Source organism: Homalodisca vitripennis, chromosome 2 (assembly GCF_021130785.1).
Source record: "Homalodisca vitripennis isolate AUS2020 chromosome 2, UT_GWSS_2.1, whole genome shotgun sequence".
Lineage (NCBI taxonomy): Eukaryota > Metazoa > Arthropoda > Insecta > Hemiptera > Cicadellidae > Homalodisca > Homalodisca vitripennis.
Window position 1 is genome coordinate 190087003 of NC_060208.1, and position 21498 is coordinate 190108500.

General features: G+C 32.6%; 1 protein-coding gene across 3 annotated transcripts in view; it reads left to right on the forward strand.

The window, feature by feature from the left end:
- Positions 1-20600, forward strand: part of LOC124355214 (probable phospholipid hydroperoxide glutathione peroxidase) — a 28528-nt gene extending 7928 nt beyond the window's left edge. For all 3 annotated transcript variants that reach the window (XM_046806237.1, XM_046806235.1, XM_046806236.1), the window contains 4 exons: positions 3702-3849; positions 7419-7564; positions 9140-9224; positions 19535-20600. In XM_046806237.1, the coding sequence (XP_046662193.1) occupies positions 3702-3849; positions 7419-7564; positions 9140-9224; positions 19535-19567 (412 nt within the window). In that variant the 3' untranslated portion in view covers positions 19568-20600. The remainder of the gene's footprint in view (positions 1-3701; positions 3850-7418; positions 7565-9139; positions 9225-19534) is intronic.
- The last annotated feature ends 898 nt before the right edge of the window (positions 20601-21498 follow it).

A 21498-nucleotide genomic window follows, 5' to 3' on the forward strand; every position in this document is an offset into this window, starting at 1 on the left:
CTTTAGCAACTTCTGCCAACTCCCTGCTGTTTTTCGGTGAACAACTAAACATGTTTCTAATTTTATCCATGAATATCTTAAAATGATTGATTCCAGCTACTTCTTCTATGGAATCGTGCACGGCAAGCTCTAAACGATGGTTCAAACAATGCCAAATGAACAAGTTGGGGAAACGTTTCAGTAAGCTGTATAGCAAGGCCAGATTTCTTGCCTAGTAGCACTGAAGCACCATCACAAGTTAGAGCAATCAATCATATGGTCTTTCATGAATTCAAAGCTTAGACCTAATGCTTGTAACTGATGAACAAGTTGGGGAACGTTTCAGTAAGCTGTATAGCAAGGCCAGATTTCTTGCCTAGTAGCACTGAAGCACCATCACAAGTTAGAGCAATCATATGGTCCTTTCATGAATTCAAAGCTTAGACCTAATGCTTGTAACTGATTTAAAAGTTCTTGTAATATACCAGCTGATGTTGTGCTATTTAGCTCAAAAAGTGTTAAGAACACTGTCATAGGGTTTTGCATTCCCTTTAGAACAGTTCTGATATAAACCACCAAAGCATTTTTGTTTGAAACTGAAGTGGCTTCATTCCAAAAGCAGGGAAAATTTAGAGTCTGACTTGATTAGGCCATTTATCAAGTCTGATTTCATTTCATCAGAAATATGATGAATTATATTGGAGCAAGCAACATTTGAATGTAGGATTCGCCCCATATCTAAGCCATTCATTATTTGAAGATCAATTTCAGTTTCAAACTCAAAAAATGGCCTATTTAGTTTAGCTTGCTTATAAGCCGTGCGGAAAATGCGCTCAGTTACAATCTGCTGCTCTTTATGCATAGAAGCAACAGCTTTTTTCATTGTATCTTTCTTAGCTTCAATGAGTATTTTTTCAGCTAAAGAATGAGCTCGAGACCCACGGTGTTAAAAATATCTTTTTTCCTAAGAGAGGATTGCTGGTCTTTTTTATTGTTTCCATAAGCGGTAACAGTTCCTAAAACCCACTCTTCGCTAATCTTTAGGCCCTTCGTTTTCTCTGCACCTAGAGTACTCACACTACGGCAAACGTTGCAACCTAGTTCTCTGTTCACAATTAACCATGGATTTTTAGCTTTAAATTCAACAATTTGTTCTTCAGACCAACAAACTGGCTGTTCACCCCTATTAACAAAATCATTATTTTCATTACTAACCTTAGCTTCGTCTGCATCAGATCCCAAACCCACCAACCTGGATACTATTTTGACCGACGAGGAAGTCGAAGGGGAATGGTAATCGCAATTATCCTCATTGATCCCGATTGCGTCTTCTTTTTTATCTTGATCAACAATTGAAGTTGTAGTCAATGCTTCCGAACTGCAGTTCTCATTATTCGCATAACCTTTTTTGTTTCTTAGGGTTAGGTTTAAAGAAATCAACAATTTTTCTGGTAGTCATAGTCAATTAGGAAACTATTTAGCTGCACCAGCACTAATAAGCATAAAACACGAACACAATCAACGACCTGCACCTCAAAAACGAACTTAAGCGTGATGGGATGCGATGCAACTTGTAACTTAAACGCGAAACACACCAAGGTCAAGTCAACTAGTCAACACACTTGTGATCACTGGGGCGGTTGGCGCGGTGAAGGAATGGAGGGGGGGAAAAGGAAGGGGGTGGGGTGGGTATTGCTTTGTTATTGAGAGGCGCAGCCACGCATGCGCGAACTAGGATGACTCGCCCGTCACCTTCCTCCTGCCTGATTCCGTGCAAGACTCATCACAGCACAGCTCACAACTGCTTGTACGGGCGCTTACTATCTGCTTACGAGTCACTCGCAAACAAAGCATAGCATAATATTGATCCTACCTACAATTTTTTTTAACTAAAACTTGTACTCGTAGTTTTAAAAGCGTTTCCCTTGCGTTCCGGCACTCTTGGGAGGTAAGGGAACGCCGTTCCCTTGCGTTCCCACTGAAATTAACCACTGCTTTACATGAAATGTTCAATAAAAGTTCCACAATATATTATGACATTTCTTATTGCTACACCACAAATGGCTTTAATTCAAAATTTCTGACAGTATAAATTTAGATCTTTTTTGCAAGATTGTGTGTATACATATAATCATTCAGTACATTTATGTGTTTTGTATTTAAAATAAGACAGACTATAAACATTATGCAAAGGTCAAGGTCAATTCCAGCCTGTAGAAATCCAAGTGGACAAAGGAGGGTTCTTCCTCAAATTTAGACTCATTAAAACCTTTAACACTAAAGGAACTCCATTTGCACCAACAATCGTTCTCCGAAGTGACCTATACCTGTTGATCAATCCTTTAATCCCAGTATTTCTGCATTTATGTATAGTGACAAAGTCTTTGTTCTTCATTCAGCCTATAACCTGATTCACGTTTATCTAGTTGATATTTTCTCATCAAGAAATGTTAATTTTCAGTATCATTCAACGCATCATACCATTTAAGCATTCACTCCCAATCAACCAAAATTTTGGAGAAGAAATATTATTTTGAAACCTGTTAAAACATCTCAGGTAATCTGAAACCATTTACTAAATCACTTGAAAAACCGTCATCTATTCAAAGTTCTGAAGCAGAATCAACGCTTTATGGGACTCTTGATGTACAGAATGTCCAGAAGTTACTTTACCAGATGATCTGTTAGATCAAAATATACAAGAAATGTGTAATGTTTTGTTTATCTCTGCATTGGTCTGTGATTTTCCTTGCAAATCCATAATCATAAAACCTTATTTTCAGTAATATTCAGCAATATAATTACAATTTGACCTAAATATTAATAGTTTTACAGCCTAACTCACTGATAGAAAATTTAAAAAAAATATTTTGTGAGTTTTAAAATTATGTTAGTGCAAACATTTTCCTGCAAAATTTCACAAATATTAATATAAGCAAATTGCATAGAGACTTAAAAACTATTTTATACAAAAATTTTAATAACAGGAGAAATTTATTTTCATTGTCAAAATAAATGTAAAGCCTATATACATTCCTTAAATATGGCTGCATAAGAGTAGTAAAATAAAGGTGCTCAATTATATATCAATCATAACGAGTAAAATACTAAATATTGTTTCAAGTATGAGCTATTTTTTATACCTATTAAAAATTCTGTGCTCTTACATTTGATTTCATGAAATTTTGTATTAATATTTTAAAATAACCACCATATTTACATTCTGTTAGCGTTCTGTGTCAATATTAGTATAACTAATATTGACACAAATATTAGTATAACAAATTACTGTATTTAATTTGTTGCTGTATGTTTGTATTCTTATTGGAAAATATTTTAGTGTATTTCTTGCACTCTTGATTTTTTTTGTATTAGACTCTGAACCACGCTTCTTTTTTTTTGTTTTTGTTGTAAGTAGATTATGTTATCAATACCATAAACCAATCATTAATTAATCAAACTATTACAAATTTGTATTTCATGAGTATACTTTATACTAAAATTGGCATGTGTTTTAACTTAATTAAATTTTACTGCTCAACACGACTTATATTATGATGTCAAAATCCTCTGAACAGGCTCGCCTTGGAGGAATCGTACTTTGTTTGTCTCTATTGATATAAAATAGTGTTACTTTTCTTGATGGAATCGAACCAGATGGTAGAAGTGTGATAGTGTGATGTTATCTCACTCTCAGTGCCTGTAGTTAATGTCTTGTATAGGGGACATCCTCTGATTATTGTCAATGTTGCCTCCGAGTGTGGACTCACTGCTACCAACTACAAGGAGTTGGCAGAGCTTTATGAGAAATACAAAGACACCAAAGGTCTGAGAATATTAGGCTTTCCTTGCAATCAATTTGCTCATGAGGTAAGATCAACTTTATTCTATCTAAGTTTGTCAAATATTACATGTTTGCTTTACTTTATCTATCCAGTTTAACTTGACTTTACACATTTAGATCTTAAATTTGGGTTGTTTTGGGCTGTACCCATGCTTATTTACGTTCCACATAGCCCTTTAACGGTTTCTAACATAATATTACGTTCATAAAGATGTTATAAATTTGTGCATCAGTTGAATTTATAATCAAGTCAAGTTTATAATCTATAAAAGTTTAATGAATGTGAGTGGCATATTATAATTTGCTTTGTTTTTATATGGTTTAAAATCAGGCCACAATTTTCAGACTTTGTACAATAGCCTCCCTCTCAACCAATCCATGACGAGACCAGACAGGTCAGGTAATCTAAAAGTTGATTAAATTGAACATTTTTTTTAAACTATCAGAAAGGGAAAAATCCAGTCATTCCTTTAACTTTTTTAAAGGTAGAAACACACTAGTGGAAATTTGAGTTTTTTTTTTATATGATTTTCCTATATTCAGTGATTTAGCAGTGCATGACTCTCTAAAGATAATTTGTTAGTAAGGAAGAATATTTAAATCTGTCTTTAATCTGAACATAACCCTAGTGCTGAGAACTTATTCAGAGAGAGGACAATGAGGACTTCCCATGAGATGAAAAAAATCACATCAGAACTTAACCCTCCAACTGATGACCAATGACACAGATGATCAAGTATATTGCTTATGAACTGATAAAGACGGCACAGCCGTCAATAACTTTCTTTTACTATTCCACAAAAGCCACTTGTTTAGTATGTGTAATGCACCAATGGATTCCTCTCCTCATAAATAAAAATTCATGTCATATAGTTTATATTCGTAATTACCTGTGTTAAGCTCTCATCAATTCCAAATGCCGCAAGGCATTTTGGACTCACCATGTTGTTGTGCCTTGCTCAGTGTTGACGTTTATTCTTACCACTATTGCTAGGCTTTTATGTAGTTATTTATAGTTGATTGTTTTGTTATAAAATAAGCTTTGGTGAACCAGGAAGATACAATAAACAACCAAAATGATATGGTTGATAGTGGTAATTTACTTGCATATTTACCTGGAAAAAACGGAAGAAATAAGTGTTTTCTGGAGCCTCAGTTGCAACTGTGGCACCCACTCTACATGTTACCATATGTTGAAACCCTACACTATGCTTACATATTCAGGGAAGAGACCTGACTCCAGTGATGATGATAGTTCCACATCCTTCCAGATGATTCAGAGTGTGTCAGACATGGAAAAGCAAAAATTACTAGTTTAATTAAATGTTAAGTCTCTGATATACACTACGGCATTAACACTTTTTTGTGCTGTACAATAATATAAAGCCATGTATTTAATTTTTTTTTAAACTCACAAAACTTTTGGTCCTCCTGCAGTAAAGTCTAGATAAAACATTTATCCAGTAGGTTGTTTGTAAATTTGTCTGGTTTTATCTCATGTTTTAATTAAATAAGCGTCAGAATATTTCTTCTGTTCATTGAAGTTTTTCCAAAGTTTATCTATCAATTTTATAATAGGCCTACATAGAGTGTGAACTCTGTTTTCAGCTTACTCTGCGGTTTTTTATCAACTTTTAAAATATGGTGGAATGTAAGAACCTAAAGTTGTGTGATAAAATTTATTTTATAGGCCTGCTTGTTTTCTTTTCTGATCATAATCAATAAAGAACTCATGTTATAGTGTAGACACCATGAGAGAATGCAGGTGGTGATGACAAATAGAATGGACAGACCCATACTAAGTTGTCACCACTGGTTTGATGCTTCTGTTTGCCATCTACAAGAGAGTTTAAACCTCTTTTATGACACATAACCTTTCATTCACAGGAGGAAGTCTCCTTAGATCGGTTCAAACAGATATATTATGGTTGATTACATTTTCACCTTGTCCAAAGACTGTTGCTGTGAGAAGCGAGATATTTCTTTAACAAGAAAGATCTCGCTTGATGTAGTTTTCAATAACAAACACTGCGGACCGTTATCAAAATGACTTTAAAATTGTAACTATTCATTTCTTGTACATATTGCACATTTTCAAAAGTTTAATACTTACAGCACAGGGTCAAGTTACAGTAAGGATGTTGATATTGATGTACCCAAAACAGATTAAAACAAGAGTAAACTAAGTCTATTTAACAATACCAGTACAATTTACAATAAGCTTACACAAGATACAAGAGAAGTACTGTAGATGGAGCTTATATTGGTCACTGTTAACTTAGATGAAAAACATAAAACCAATATTTAAGACTTTTATTGTTTTGTGAGGCCTTTCAACAGCGAGGCTATCTTCTTCAGACACATCACAAAAATGTGTGTGTGTCTGAAGAAGATATCCTCGCTGTCGAAAGGCCTCACAAAACAATAAAAGTCTTCAATATTGGTTTTATGTTTTTCATCTAAGTTAAGAAAAGTACTGTTTAGTGCAATGTTTAATAATGTGATTGGGCGATTTAATGTTGAATAATGCATTGTTCTTGAGACTTTGATCATCTCAGACAAGGCTAGGTATGTCCAAAAAAATAAATTCAGATTCAGATTCTTTATTAACTATTAATTAAAACCAATTACAATAAGCTTAGTCAAGTTAATACAACTAAGTCATAATATTACAACAATAATAAATAAAAATTATAACAACATTCAAATTCTTAGACCGTTAAAATCACAATTAAAATACTTTTCAGTGGTATAAAAACCTTCTTTCCTTAACCAACTACATATAACACTTTTGCATTTATTACAAGGTAATTAATACTGCTTACTGCTAATGGTAACTCGTAAAAAAATTTTACTGTTGAAATTTAAAACGTGGATATGACTCTTATCCAACGTAACATTTGGGGTCACTAAATTAAAGAGTTGTCTGGTCTCATAACTATGATATAACAGTGGTTATTAAACCTACCCAAATGTTGTTTAACATATAGTAAATTACAATATATATACAAGCAACTCAATATCATGAAGTTGAGATCAGGAATGGTCGCTTTACAAGAGTCGGAGACTCACAAACCAGTGATGGCTCTTATTGTCTTTTTTGTCAAATAAAAGCTTTTTTTGGCTACAGTTGAGTTGCCCTAACTAAAGCTTTACACTATAGTTGAGTTGCGAATGAAACAGACCAAAGTAGACCATTAACAAAATTTGCAAGCTGACGCATGATTTTAACTTTCTTAAAAGATAGGTTACTCTAGACATTATTTTGCAAAGATTGTTTACATGTGCATCCCATCCCAGCTCAGTTTAGTGTCAAAATAAATAAACAACAGCTTGACGGAATAAAAATAGGGATCATACAAAATGTCTATAGTATGTTTTAGTGAGAATTAATAGTGTATGTTCAGTATTACTTTACTTAATCATTGGGTTATTTACGGAGAACCAGATTTTGGCTTGTTCTAAAGAATCTGTATTCTGGGTTTTAACATTAAAAGTATTAGTATTATATAAAATTATTTTTAAATGGAAAAGCATTGTTCAGTATTATAAATAGTGGAAAACATGTCAACTTTTGATGTCACTGTGATTGTAGGAGACAGGGTCGTCTGAAGACATTGTGTGTTTTGCTTTGAACCGCAATGCTAACTTTGACCTCTTCGAGAAGGTGAAAGTCAATGGAGAGGAAGCCCACCCGCTCTGGAAATACCTGAAGCACAAACAGGGCAGCAAATTCGGAGAGTAAGTTCATTTGCTAGACTGTGTTTTGTGTTAACCCAGTTTAATGTTTATTACCCAGGACTCTTTTATAACTGCCATAGCTAACTTTTTGGTTACCAAAAAACGGGTTGTGATGAATTTATGTTATATAAACCTGTTTGCTATCTTTCATTCGATCTGATAATGTTTTAATTAAATGTGAATATATCTATAATTTTGACGTATTTGTAGTACAAACTTTTATAAATAAAGGTTGTTGACAGTTTTAATTTTAATAATGCAATTTTATAGTTTAAAAATCTATTAATGAGTAAAATATATGTTCAAAATTTCACTACTTTGAAAGAAAGTGTAACACAGTACAGTCATATACCCGACCATCTGCGGGACCATAGTATGTTTGAAAAAAAAAATAGGTTACAAACATAAATTGCTATTATTGGTTATTTAATTTCTCCGTCAATATCACATACCACGGTTCCCAGGACTTTGGATATATCAGAAAATTATAAAATTTCTAGAATTTAGAAATCATATTGAGTCTTATGCTATTTATAGCAATCACGATTTGTATCATATTCACTGAAAGTCGATTTTTTCACTTTGCTCATTGTCTGAATCAATTGTACAAAATATAAAACACACTCTAAAAGGTTCACAACACATGTAACAATGTGCATAATTGTACTGTACAAGAGATAAATCAGCTAACCAGTTAAAGGAAAAATCAACTGCCAGTTCTAGGATTAAAAACCTCATATCTCAGAGCATCAAAAAACAGTACATGTCTGTTGCAACCCAACCTCTAGAAGCCACAATTTCCATCTGGAATCACTCAGTTTCTGTTAGCTATTTATTTTTTCAAGCTATCTGTCTGTGTTCAAACCAGCCTGACTATATCCATCCAGCTCAATCATTCCGCTGGGAGCAACCACCCTCAAGCATCCAATCTATGGTAGCTTCCAGCCTTTTAGAAGCTCCTAACCTCTGAGGACTCGCGTCCACTTGAAGCTTCCAGAATATGGAAACTTTCAGTCTCTGAGAGATCCCAGCCTATGAAAACACCTGGCCGATGGGCCCGGATTAGTTTCACACTGATGCCGGTAGTAGCTTCTGATTTCTTGGAGCTTCTGCAGAATGGAGCTTTCAATTTCTAGTAACTTCAAGCTTTGAGTAGATTTTAGCATGAGAGCTTCAGGTCCCTCATCGTTACTTTACTAAGCAGAAAATTCTTATAAAATGACGGAAGGCATAAGGAATGCAACATTTTTCAAGCACTTCTCGGGTTTTTAAAAAAGCCTTTGTTGTCAAGATCTTTTTTGTTTCCAATCTCAATAACATGTTACATGTAACACATAATGTTATATGCCAAAATACATTCTATAAAAACACTGTAAATGTTGCAACAAATAAAAAAAAAATAGCTACGCAAATGTTACAGATAGCAACAAGTTGTGTATTTGTTATTTGTTTTTTCAAACAATAAATTCAGCTTTTGGTATGGCAGTAATAATAATAATAATTTATTATTTTTGATATGTCAAATGTTGTATTTAAGCATGCACAATAAGCTTCATAACTCTGTTCTGCCGACAGTGGCATCAAGTGGAACTTCACAAAGTTTGTAGTGGACAAAAACGGACAACCTGTAGATCGTTTTGCTCCTACCACTCCTCCACATGTAAGTTAATTTTCAATATAATATTTTGGTTACGTTGATATTGGTGACACTGCCATTTCTAAGAAAGATTTAAATGATCTGTTATATTCTCCATCAATAGAGAGTAGGTCAGATTGCATGTTTTTCCGTCCTTTAATTCATTATAAATTTTAGCATGAAAGTTTATTAGGTGAACCTTTAAGGTTCTAACACCTGCTGTATTTGTCTGAGATTCCTAGCAGTATTCCTAAGCATTCTCCTGTAACCCAAGCCTTAGAATTTTTGTCTCTCAACCATATCATCCACCAATAGCATGTTCCCGGGATTAAATATAAATTTCTAGCATTGAGAGGATTTTTGACTGCTTTTATTTGTTAAGAAAATGCTTAATTGTTTTCATGACTTTAAATATAAGTTTGGGTTCATATTTTACTGAATTATATTTTTTATACGAAACCAGACATTAGCATATGTGACATAATTCAACACAAAGGATGACAACACTATCATCACTCCCCTATTTCCCAACCCCAAATCACTAGAGAAATGCAGTAACGGACAAGAAAATGCTATAGAAAAGTTAAATCAAATTTAAATAGTTGATTAAGAACAACACAGTTTCATTAAAAACAAGTGTTACTTTGGTGTTAGTGATAATTGTAACATGTAACTAACTGTAAAATCACAAACAGATCAAAGGGGATAAAGGGAATTCCCAAACAATATCCCCATGAAACTTGGTGCAACCTTTAGTGAGCTTTGATAATTTTTGTATCCAGCACAACACAAGCTATCCACATTTCTTATCTTTCATCTGTCCCATTCAAGATTCAAATAGTACCTTAGGATTTTGTTTCGCTTGTAATTAGAAATAACAAATAACTCAGTATGATATAAATGTGAACTTTAATTATGATAAATTAATTGACATACAAGTTTGAATTTTGAAACAAGATGGAGGATACAATAATGGTAAATTTTTAAATACAGTTCTTAAATTTTAGGGCAGGGTGGTCGTGCTGGCTTAATGAAATAGAAATATTGGGTTTTTTTTTTAATAGAAGATATTGTAATTTTGAAAATAATTGTTGTTAAATTTTAATTATATTAATTTTGAATTAGCCAAATCGAATGTTCCTGGGTTTTATGTTCTTCCAATGAATCACTGTTAAACTTAAAAGGAATTTTCTCACCCAATGTCTGTCTTCTGCTTCTTTGTACTTCAGTGATAATAAGAATTTAATAAAGTAACCTTTCAAATACAGCTGAATAAATGTAACCAGTTTCTTTACTTAAAATAATAATCTTGCTTCACTTCTTCCAGATCCCTCTCTCCTCTCCACCTTTCAAAAATCTCTGCTCTCTCCACTCTTCAACAATCATCCCTGCACACTGTATCACTGACTTTAGTTCACTTTATAACTTTTGAATTTTATATGTAATAAGGTGAATTTTGATTAATTTTGATTTTGTATTTATTATTGTTTGTAGTTAAATTTGAGACAATTTATAAATAATTATTCCTTAATTATTATTACTAATAAATTTCTAAATTAAATTAGGCTTAAGTATTGAAATGAATGTGAGATGGGCGTATGAAATGAGTCATTACAATATCCCCTCAGAAATCATGTGAAATAAATGAACGTGATTTCGATATAATGACGAATGAATAGCAAATGATACATATAGATGTGTGATACTTAAAGAGAAGGATGAACCACATTAAATGAGTGAATTAATTGATGATCTTACATACTATTTAATAAATTTAATTAACAAACAAACAATAGGGAAAAAGGAGAACAAAATTAAAATTAGGGTTAGGTAGTAGTGTCTAAACGAGTTTTTAGAGTGCCTAAAGTAAATAAATCGTTATTTAAGCATTCATATCAATACATTGGGCCCAAATTGTTCAACTGTTTGCCTTTTGAGATAAAAAATTGTATAAATTTAAAATTATTTCTAAAAAAATTAAAAGTTTGGCTTTTTTGTATTGATGATACAGATCTATTAAAACTTAAATTGTAAAGATATTATTAATTGTCAAATGTCAGCAGAATATATTAACATTACTATTGCATTTTAATAACTTTTTACCATGTAGTTTTGTGCTAGCATTTCAGTTATTTCTTATTTCTGTAATTGTTTATCTTTTTATTTTTTACAAATTTATATTCATAGTATGCTAAATAATAATACATAATATAATAGTATATGCTAATATAATATATAATAGGCTAAAAGTGCCAGTTTACATTCTTTGTTCATTTATAAGATGAGTTAGTAATTTACTATAAAAAATACTTATTATTATAATATATTATTAATTTTAATGATAACTATTGTAATTAATGCAGGTAGTGATAAAGTATATAACTTACAGAGTTTCGATTTTTTTTCTCTGTGAAATAATTGTTTCTTGCAAGCGCCACAGATAGCGAGTTTTTTTCTGAGTTGACTGGACTATTGTTTTTTAAGTGAATTTTGTTTTTAGTTGATTTTTAGGTTAGAGTTGGCCACACATACTTGTAATTGTGGTCAACTAATATTCCTGTTTGTTAATTTTTTTTTCTCATTATACTGTATATTTTATACTGTATGTTGTCAATTTTAAAGGAATAAATTTCATTATTTCATTATTTCAGTATTTAAGCTAAGCCAACGAACAAAGTTACAAGTTTCTTAGTATACAATAAACAAACAATAGAGAAACATTAGATCAATGGCAAATATTTACTCAATGTCAAAGGACATAGTTTTATTTTTGGAAATACACATTTAATGAATTGTGTACCGAATAGCGGAATACTTTCCACTAACAAATTATTATCCCCTCCTGATAGGAAAATGTTTATATAGTATTGATTAAAAGTGTCTATGTCACTGGGTGTATAGTTGCACTATTTATTTGGGCTGGTGAAGTTGACAGAGTTTTTATATGGCTTCAAAGAGGATATATGATAAGGTCCATATACATGCTCTTTGGATAAATCAGAAATTTGGTAGGTCGATTTCCCGAGGATTTCTTGAATTATGAATGGTCCTTCGTACACTTCAAATAATTTTGATGTTTCACCAGCTATAGCTTTAGAAAGGTGATGGGACCAATACTTGGTCATTAATTTGGAGAGAAACTGGTTTTCTCTTTTCATTTATCTTATCAGATCTCTTCTTTCTACTTTCTTCAAGTTTACGCCTTGCAATCAGTAGTTTGTGTTCGATTGGTACTTCTTCAGCTAGAGGGTTTGATACATATTTTTCCCAAAATCTGATATTTCTTGTTCCAAACTGTAGTTCATTTGGTGTGAATCCAGTTGATTCATGGTAAATTTCATTAAGACATTCATTTATAACAGGTACATATTTCACCCATCTCTTATGATTCTGTGAACAATACGTTCTGAGACAACGCTTTATTTCTCTAATTGGCCGTTCTGCCAAATTAAAACTGGGGTGATACACTGGACTGTATATTAATTGTATGCTGTGGGATTCAAATTTCCTGATCCATTCGTTACTTTTAAATTGGGTTCCGTTATCTGATTGAATTCGTTTAGGAAAACCGTAATTAGGAAAGTGATGGTGAAATAATTTATGTAATATACTTCTGGTTGTTGCTCTTTGCAGTAGGTAAAGTTTAACGAATTTGGTAAATATGTCAATAACAATTAACATGAATTTTGTATTTCCTACACTAGTCGGTAAGGGACCTATGATGTCAACTGCTAACTGGTCATTCTTCTCTCTGCATTTAACTCCTTTGGCTTGACTGTTGAGTGGATGGTTGTTGATTTTGCAGCGCTGACATTTATCACATGATGATAACAGTTGCCTGATTGTTCGATGCATATTCTTGAAAATAAAATTTTCACGCAGTAACAGAAAACATTTTTTTGCACCGCAGTGTAGATAGTAGAGATGGCATTCTAGTATTAGTGGTTTAATTACTGATTCTGGGATGACTATAAGCCATTTGCCCTTAAATTTTTGTAGTAAAGTGTTGTCATATAAACGATAATTAGTATATAATTGTTGAAATTCATTTGTTTCCATAGGTGACTGTAAGATTTCTATAAGTGGTTGTAGTTTAGGGTCTTGATGTTGAAGCTGAGGTAAGTTTCGGAGTTGATCTTGTAGATGTTGGTCGGGAGTTCTCTCGATGTAATGAATAGATAACTCAGTGAGGTTGTTTGCATCGCTTGACATGTCTTGTGGGGATATACGACTGAGAGTGTCAGCAGTAATATTGTCCGTCCCTTTGCAATGGATTATTTTAAAGTCGTACTCTTGTATAGCCAATATCCATCTTGCTAATCTATTGTTTAGCAAACGGCAGGTTTTCAAAAAGGTTAAGGTGTGGTTATTTGTAATTACTGTTAACTTAACGCCCATAAAAATGTATCGACACTTCTGTAGACAGTGGATTATAGCCAATAATTCCTTTTCGGTTGTGGTGAAACGCTGTTCTGGTTGTAATGTGCGTGATATGAACATAATTGCGGCTTTTTCGTTATTTTCTTTTATTTGATATAGATGTCCGCCAATTGCAAATTCAGACGCATCGGTCTGTAAGTAGAATTCTTTGGATGGATCGGGGTGTGTTAGTGTTAGTTTTATATGAACAGCTGTTTAATTTTGTTGAATGTTGTATCATCATCTCTAGTCCAATGAAATTTAACCTTCTTTGACGTTAGTCGTAATAGTGGCTGGACTGTTTCAGAGAATTTATGAATAAATTTATTGTAATAATTGATACATCCGAGGAATGCTTTTAATTGTGTACGACTTCTGGGAGTTGGGAAGTTTAGAATTGGATCAATCTTACTGTTATCCAAACAAAGACCTTCATTTGTTAGAGTAAAACCTAGGAATGGTACAGAATCTTTACAGAATTGAGATTTTTCAAAGTTTATTGTCATGTTGGCTTCAGCTAGCTTTTTGAATATGTATTCTAGGTGTTGTAGATGTGTATTGAAATCGGGGGAAATGATACATATGTCATCAACGTAAATTGCTGTGAAAGCTTCTATCTCATCATCAAACACGTTATCAAGAGCTCTTACTAGTGCAGCTTGGGAGGTAGAAATTCCAAATGGTGTGACTTTGTACTGGTAGGTCTTGCCTCTAAATTGGAATGCGGTGTATTGACGCGAAGTTTTAGTAAGTGGGATTTGCCAATATGAAGCCGTTAAGTCTACACTGCTTATGAATTTTGCGTTTCTACATTTACTCAGAATTTCGCTAACACTGCGGTTACATTCGAAATCTGGTTTAATTATTGCGGGCATCTAAACACAATCGAATTTCTCCAGACTTTTTAATTACTGGGATGATAGCATTTACGTAGGTACTTTTGCTTCTCTCGATTATGTTAAGGTTCTCCATGCGTTGAATCTCAACTTGTACAGCGTCTTGGTATGCTTGAGGTACTGGATAGGTTAATGATTTAAAATTTTTAGGATTTTCTATATTTAATTCGTGTTCATATTTAGTGCAACATCCGGGTTTGTCTGAGAAAACGTCCCTATATCGGTATAGTAGATTGATCAAACATTGTTTTTGTTCTTCATTTATGTAGTTATTAGGGCTTAGAGTTTTCATTATATCTTCCACCGACATATTATCTTTGGATGATATATTGTGTTGTGCATCAATGTAATCATTATTCTCATTATTAATCTTGTTATCTTCCCATTGTTTTATAGTGCCATACTCATTAAATGTTGTTAAATGTGAGTCATTAAAATCTTCCCTAAGCATAACACCTTGTTGAGTGGTGATTTCACACAAGTGCCCTTCATTTATTGCCATTACAAACTTCATTATAACATTTGTATTGTTTATTTTCATATTTATTGTATTATTATTAAAGTTTAGCTCTGCTTTCCATAATACTAGCATATCCATTCCTAAAATCACTGGTTTGACAAGATGCGGTACTATAAGGAATTGTATGTGAGTAGTCTCGTCAGCTACCGTGACAGGTACATATATGACTCGGTTGATTCGTTTTGAAATGTTTCCAATAGCAGTTTTAATGGTAGTATTGGCTAGAGGCAGTTCTTCAAATGGCTTTAATGATTGTTGGTTATCCATAAACCAAGACTCTGACAAACAAGTAATAGATGATCCGGAATCAATTAAGGCATTAGTTTCTACATTATTAATTTTGATGTTAATTTCTGGACATCTTATTTGTATAGGATTAGTTATTAGTGGATGTTCTATTTTTTCATCAAAAAGGAGATCTTTATCACATATTATGTTGTTAACTTGAAATTCACTACTAGGGTTATAGTTTGAAGAATAATTCTGATTTAAATATCCGAGGTCGTTATTTCCTAGTGCTGTAGTTTCGTATTTTATTCCTGGTGCGATGTTTCCTCGGTTTCATTCTACAGCGTGCAGCCGTTTCCCGCCGCTGGGAAGTCTTCGCTGCGGTCGTTGCCGGTACTAGAAGGTGGCTTTCGAGCATTTTCTCCCTGCCGCACGATAGTGCATACTTTGTGTCTGTTCTGTGGTGGGGTACTGTCTATCGTTTCCTGGGTAGTAGTGGGTATTCTGTCGATTTTGGTAGTGGTCTTTGTATGGTTGTGTCTTACTCTTGAATTCATTATCATTACGACTGTTGTATGGGTGGTAATAGTTCTTGTTATGTTGGTTTCGATCATTATAATGTTGATTTTGTCCATGATATTGATTCCTTGGCTGATATGCTCTTTGTTCAATGTTATTATGTGGTGTGACTGGGGATTGATGAGGTTTCTGGTGTATTGGCTTATAACCAGATGAATTGTGATTTTGGGATGAAATTATTTTGTTCCGTTTTGGGCCGTCTCGGATGTCTTCTTCGTTGTAGTAATCGTTTGAACTCTTTAATGGTGTTAATGTTTTGAACGCTCCGGCTGTCCTGAATAATTTGTTCAAACCGTTCCGATAAAATGGTGACGATTTCTTCTTCGGTTATTGGTGGGGTAATCGATTGTAGTGTGATTACACGCTCGGTGAAGTATTCAGCACGAGTCAATGTTCCATTATTCTTGTAATGTTCTGATTCTATTTTTGCACGTATGCCGCGTTGCACATCACGACTCCAATATTTCGTAGTAAATTCTTGTGCAAAATCCTCCCAGTTTTTAATATCGTGGTTTATTAATTGGAACCATCGTGACGCGTGACCTTCGAGACTACTTTCTAATATGTCAATGAGATGTTCAGTGTTAGATGTGTGTGTGAGTTGCACACGACCTATATTTTTTTCGTAATACCTTCTAATTTTTTGTAAAAATTCCATTGGACTGGTAGAACGTCCGTTGAATTTTGGTACTTGTCTGTCTACAGAATCTCCTCCGGTACAAATGACTTGCAATGGTCCACATGGTTTCGTCTCAATTTTAGATTTAGATTTTATATTTTCTAATTCACATTCATATTTATTAATACACTCGGCTAGATTGTTTATTCTATCATGATTGTTTTGGATTTGTGGTTGAATTTCATTTATAATGGTTTTGATTTGTATTTTATTTGTTTCCGCGTTTTCATGTCGTACTTGGTCTATAGCATTTTTTATTTCAAAAGCAATTTTATTTTCTAGAGTTTGATTTTTGTTTTGTACCGATTCTAATATCTTGGATTGTTGGTTATTCATCTGTTGGTTTACAAATGTCTTATGTTCTTCAAAACTATGATTTAATTCTCCTCTAATGCTGTCAGTGGATTCTTTAATTTTCAGGTCTATTTTTTCACGGAATTGATCTTGATTGTCCTTTATAGCGTTCAATTCATTGCGGAATTCAGTTTGATTATCCCGCAGTTCATTAATTTGTGTCTCGAGTGTCTCCCTACAAGATTTGATTTCATGGCTAAGTTCGATTTTAGTTTTAGAAATACAATCACTTATTTCGTTTATTTTTGCGTTTAGGTTTTCGTTTAACTCAGATTTAGTGTTAATCAAATTTTCATTAAGTTGTTTTAAACCGTTCATGATAGCATGAAGAGCTGTCGATTGGGATTCGTCAGCGGTTTGTTTATTTGACCTGTCACTGCCAATGGCATCAACTGATTGAGTATAATGAGAATGTTCAACTACGTTTAGTGTGGAAGGCGCAGTAGCTCCATCTTCACGTCTCTGCAGAGAATCAGGGAAATTTACCGCGTAGGTGTTGGTAGCACTGTTTTCATTCATCGGTGATTGGTTGTCGACCGCTGTAAGAATGTTGACTTGGTTAGCGCAAGGAATTGTGGGAGTTTGTTCTGCTTCTTCTCTCTGTCCGCTTTCGTCTTCGATACCGGGAATAATGGCGTCTTTGTTTACGTTTAGCATTTGGTTATTTTCCTTATTATCTGTTGGAAATGGGTACCGTTTAGGGTATCTTAAATTAAAATCACGGGACATTAATTGTGATAAAAGATATGAATAATATTACAGGACTAATGTCTTGTTAATTAAATGTTTATACGGTGAGTTATTAAATAACCTATAGCCTATTGACAGACAATATGAATAAATGACAACTAACTACGTACAGTACTTATAATGTCTAGGCTATTCTTACGATCTAGAAAATTGTCTCAAATCAAAGATTATTAATATTTCATTAAGCCACTATGTTGGACGCCAATTTTGTAATTAGAAATAACAAATAACTCAGTATGATATAAATGTGAACTTTAATTATGATAAATTAATTGACATACAAGTTTGAATTTTGAAACAAGATGGAGGATACAATAATGGTAAATTTTTAAATACAGTTCTTAAATTTTAGGGCAGGGTGGTCGTGCTGGCTTAATGAAATAGAAATATTGGGTTTTTTTTTTAATAGAAGATATTGTAATTTTGAAAATAATTGTTGTTAAATTTTAATTATATTAATTTTGAATTAGCCAAATCGAATGTTCCTGGGTTTTATGTTCTTCCAATGAATCACTGTTAAACTTAAAAGGAATTTTCTCACCCAATGTCTGTCTTCTGCTTCTTTGTACTTCAGTGATAATAAGAATTTAATAAAGTAACCTTTCAAATACAGCTGAATAAATGTAACCAGTTTCTTTACTTAAAATAATAATCTTGCTTCACTTCTTCCAGATCCCTCTCTCCTCTCCACCTTTCAAAAATCTCTGCTCTCTCCACTCTTCAACAATCATCCCTGCACACTGTATCACTGACTTTAGTTCACTTTATAACTTTTGAATTTTATATGTAATAAGGTGAATTTTGATTAATTTTGATTTTGTATTTATTATTGTTTGTAGTTAAATTTGAGACAATTTATAAATAATTATTCCTTAATTATTATTACTAATAAATTTCTAAATTAAATTAGGCCTAAGTATTGAAATGAATGTGAGATGGGCGTATGAAATGAGTCATTACACGCTTATAGTTAAGTTCCATCACCATCTTTATTCCAATTGGTTTAAATATCATATTTATTGTTATGTAATAATCCTATATTCAGCTACTCATAAGGTTCAAATATACTAAAACTTAATTTGTATTATGAATCGACCGACAAAAGTTTATTTAGAATCCCAGCTCTTGTAAAATATCCTTTTATATCTTCTTTCTCATTTTTCCCTGCGATGAGTCTTGGGTTGTTTTGAGTAGTTGAGACTACTTTGCTGTAAATGATATTTAATAAAATTTGAAATCATCCCTTACTTCAAACACCTCTGTTGTAATGTGAAAAAGTAAAAAAAAACTTTTTTTTTTCTTCCAGCTGCGTGCATGGCCTTATTGATTAAGGTTGATAATCTCTATTTACTAAGTAAATTTACAAACCGTAGTAGAATAAAATTCTTCACGGTCCAACAGTAGTTTTGAACTCAGGTTTATAGTCCAATTGTCACTCTTCAACAGTATGGGGTGGACTCTGCCTACCGATGGAATACTCGTTCAACCTTATAATTGTTTCTTTCTCAATTTATCAATTGGCTCCCAAAAACATAGCATATAGTGATCAGTTCTTAGCTACCATGTAAAGTTAGTTATTACAGAAGTTATGGTGGTCATATAAAATGAAACATGTGTTTCAACAAGTTGCTGCTACTTTATCTGATTTAGCACTATGTGGCTAGAACAAAGAATGTTGTGTATAACACAAAAAACAAATGTATAATGGACATACAATACGGAATGAATTATGCAGATTTATGTTATTGGAATTGGTGTGATTGTTACATTTTACGAAGAATTAATGTAAAATGTACAAGCAATAACAAAAATTGTTTCAAACGAGTTTCCAATGTTTATCTATTTTCTATCTATGTATTACTATTTTTTAAAATTTTTGTATAAAAATTGACAACATATTTTGTTGCAGAAACTATTGAAGGCCCTGGAGAAAATTTGGTAACAGCTTTCAAGAAATCAGGTGTATTTGAGTTGAGACTGATTTTGTCTGCACATAAATCTATGAGACTGATTATGAGTAGTATTTTTGTAATCATAATCAGCTTCTAAATAATAACAACCTGTGTATAAACTATTTTAATTTAGTATACCAATCAATTAATACTCTATACAGTATAGTTATCAATTACATAGTATTTGTTGATTAAGGGATCAATAACGTAATTATCCCTTTATATAACGTCTAATATAACGTTATATTAGATCCCCTACTACTCAAAAGACATAAAATTTGAACCCACAGAATGTGTAAAACAGTTATTTACATCAGTTGCACAAAAATTGGTTAGTCTTTTTCAACTGATTTAATTTTAGTACAAAATCAAAACGTATTAAATAATTGCAAACAAAGGTTTTAAAAAATACAGCATTAATATTTATTATTATATTCGTAAACTATTTGAATTTAATCATTTGATAAGTAAATAGGTACTATATTGAACATATGTTTATACAAAAAAATATTGTTCCTAACTTGAAAGTTTCTTGCTCGTATGTACCTTTTTTGATTCACTCCTCATCACACTGGTGGTATACAGATATGAGATATAAAATACTTACATTGACAATGTATTTGCTCGTATGTGACACTTCTTCAATTTTTACTGTGTAACAAAGACATATTGGTTAATTTGTGTTACTTTGGAATGTTATATTATACACTTAACTTATATGTTTTAGTGAAAGTAATGACTATATGAACAATAATAATTATTGTTACAATATATGAAAATAAAATTTATGATTTGACATTCAAAATTAGTTACATTCAATTTGGCAAAGGGAGGAGTTTGTTAGTTTTGTGCCATAATTGTATTTAGTAAATAATATTCCCATTGTTGTCGGTTTGTTGCCCAAGGCATGTCTTTCAATGGTATTCATTGATGGTTATTATTGGTTTTCCTTATGCAAATTTGTGTACATAATGATAAGTGCCTTTCTGAATATTATTGTGTAATAAACTATTTAAAATATTACGCTGTGTGTTTTGCTTTCAACTGTATTTACATCTATGATATGTTCATATATTTTGTAAATTGATAAAGGATGTGTCTTAAATAAGTAATAAGTATCCTAATCACGCCCACCAGAGAAAGTGATTGCCCTTCAATGATAGATTTCAGTAAAGATACAAGAATCAGTAATAACAGTCCCATGGCCTTGCACTCACCCTGTGCAAGCCAATTTACAATGGAGACTAAACTACCACTAGTTGTGGGTTTCATTGTTATTTGTATTTGTCTAAAAAAAATTGTATTATGAAATAGTGGTGTTTTTGGTCATTGTTGTTTTAGTTATGTGTGACTGTCTTTGCAACTTTACATCCTTTCCTGGAGCTCAAACGTCATCCAACCGTAATTGCTCTTGAATGGTGATGAATTGAAACAATGGCTGAATCATTTTACATGGATTGGGTTGATGATGGAATAAAACAGTTTCTGCCATGTTACCATAAATTATTGGACTGAGTTGGAAATTCTGTAAACAATTAAGACACGTCCGTAGGGTTTGCAGAAATATAAGTTTTACAATTTTTCACAATAACCGCCCAAATAGTACATGCATCCTCTCATAAATTTATATATTATAAGCTGGCTGTACTGGCTGCCGCTTCTTTTAACCCCATGAGTACAATATTTGAACGTAATTCAAAAACGTTTTAAATGCTTTTAGATTTTTTAATATTTTTATTGGTTAGTCAGAGAAAATTTATACTTTTTTCGTACATTGTCATTAGAATAATAAAACGGTTCACTTTACAAGAAGAACTATAAAACATTTGTATGTGTATTAATTAAATCTTTAAAATGAGGCTCTCCAATACAAGCAGAAATAGGGCTTTAAATTGTTTGAGGTTTAACATTGTTCTTATGG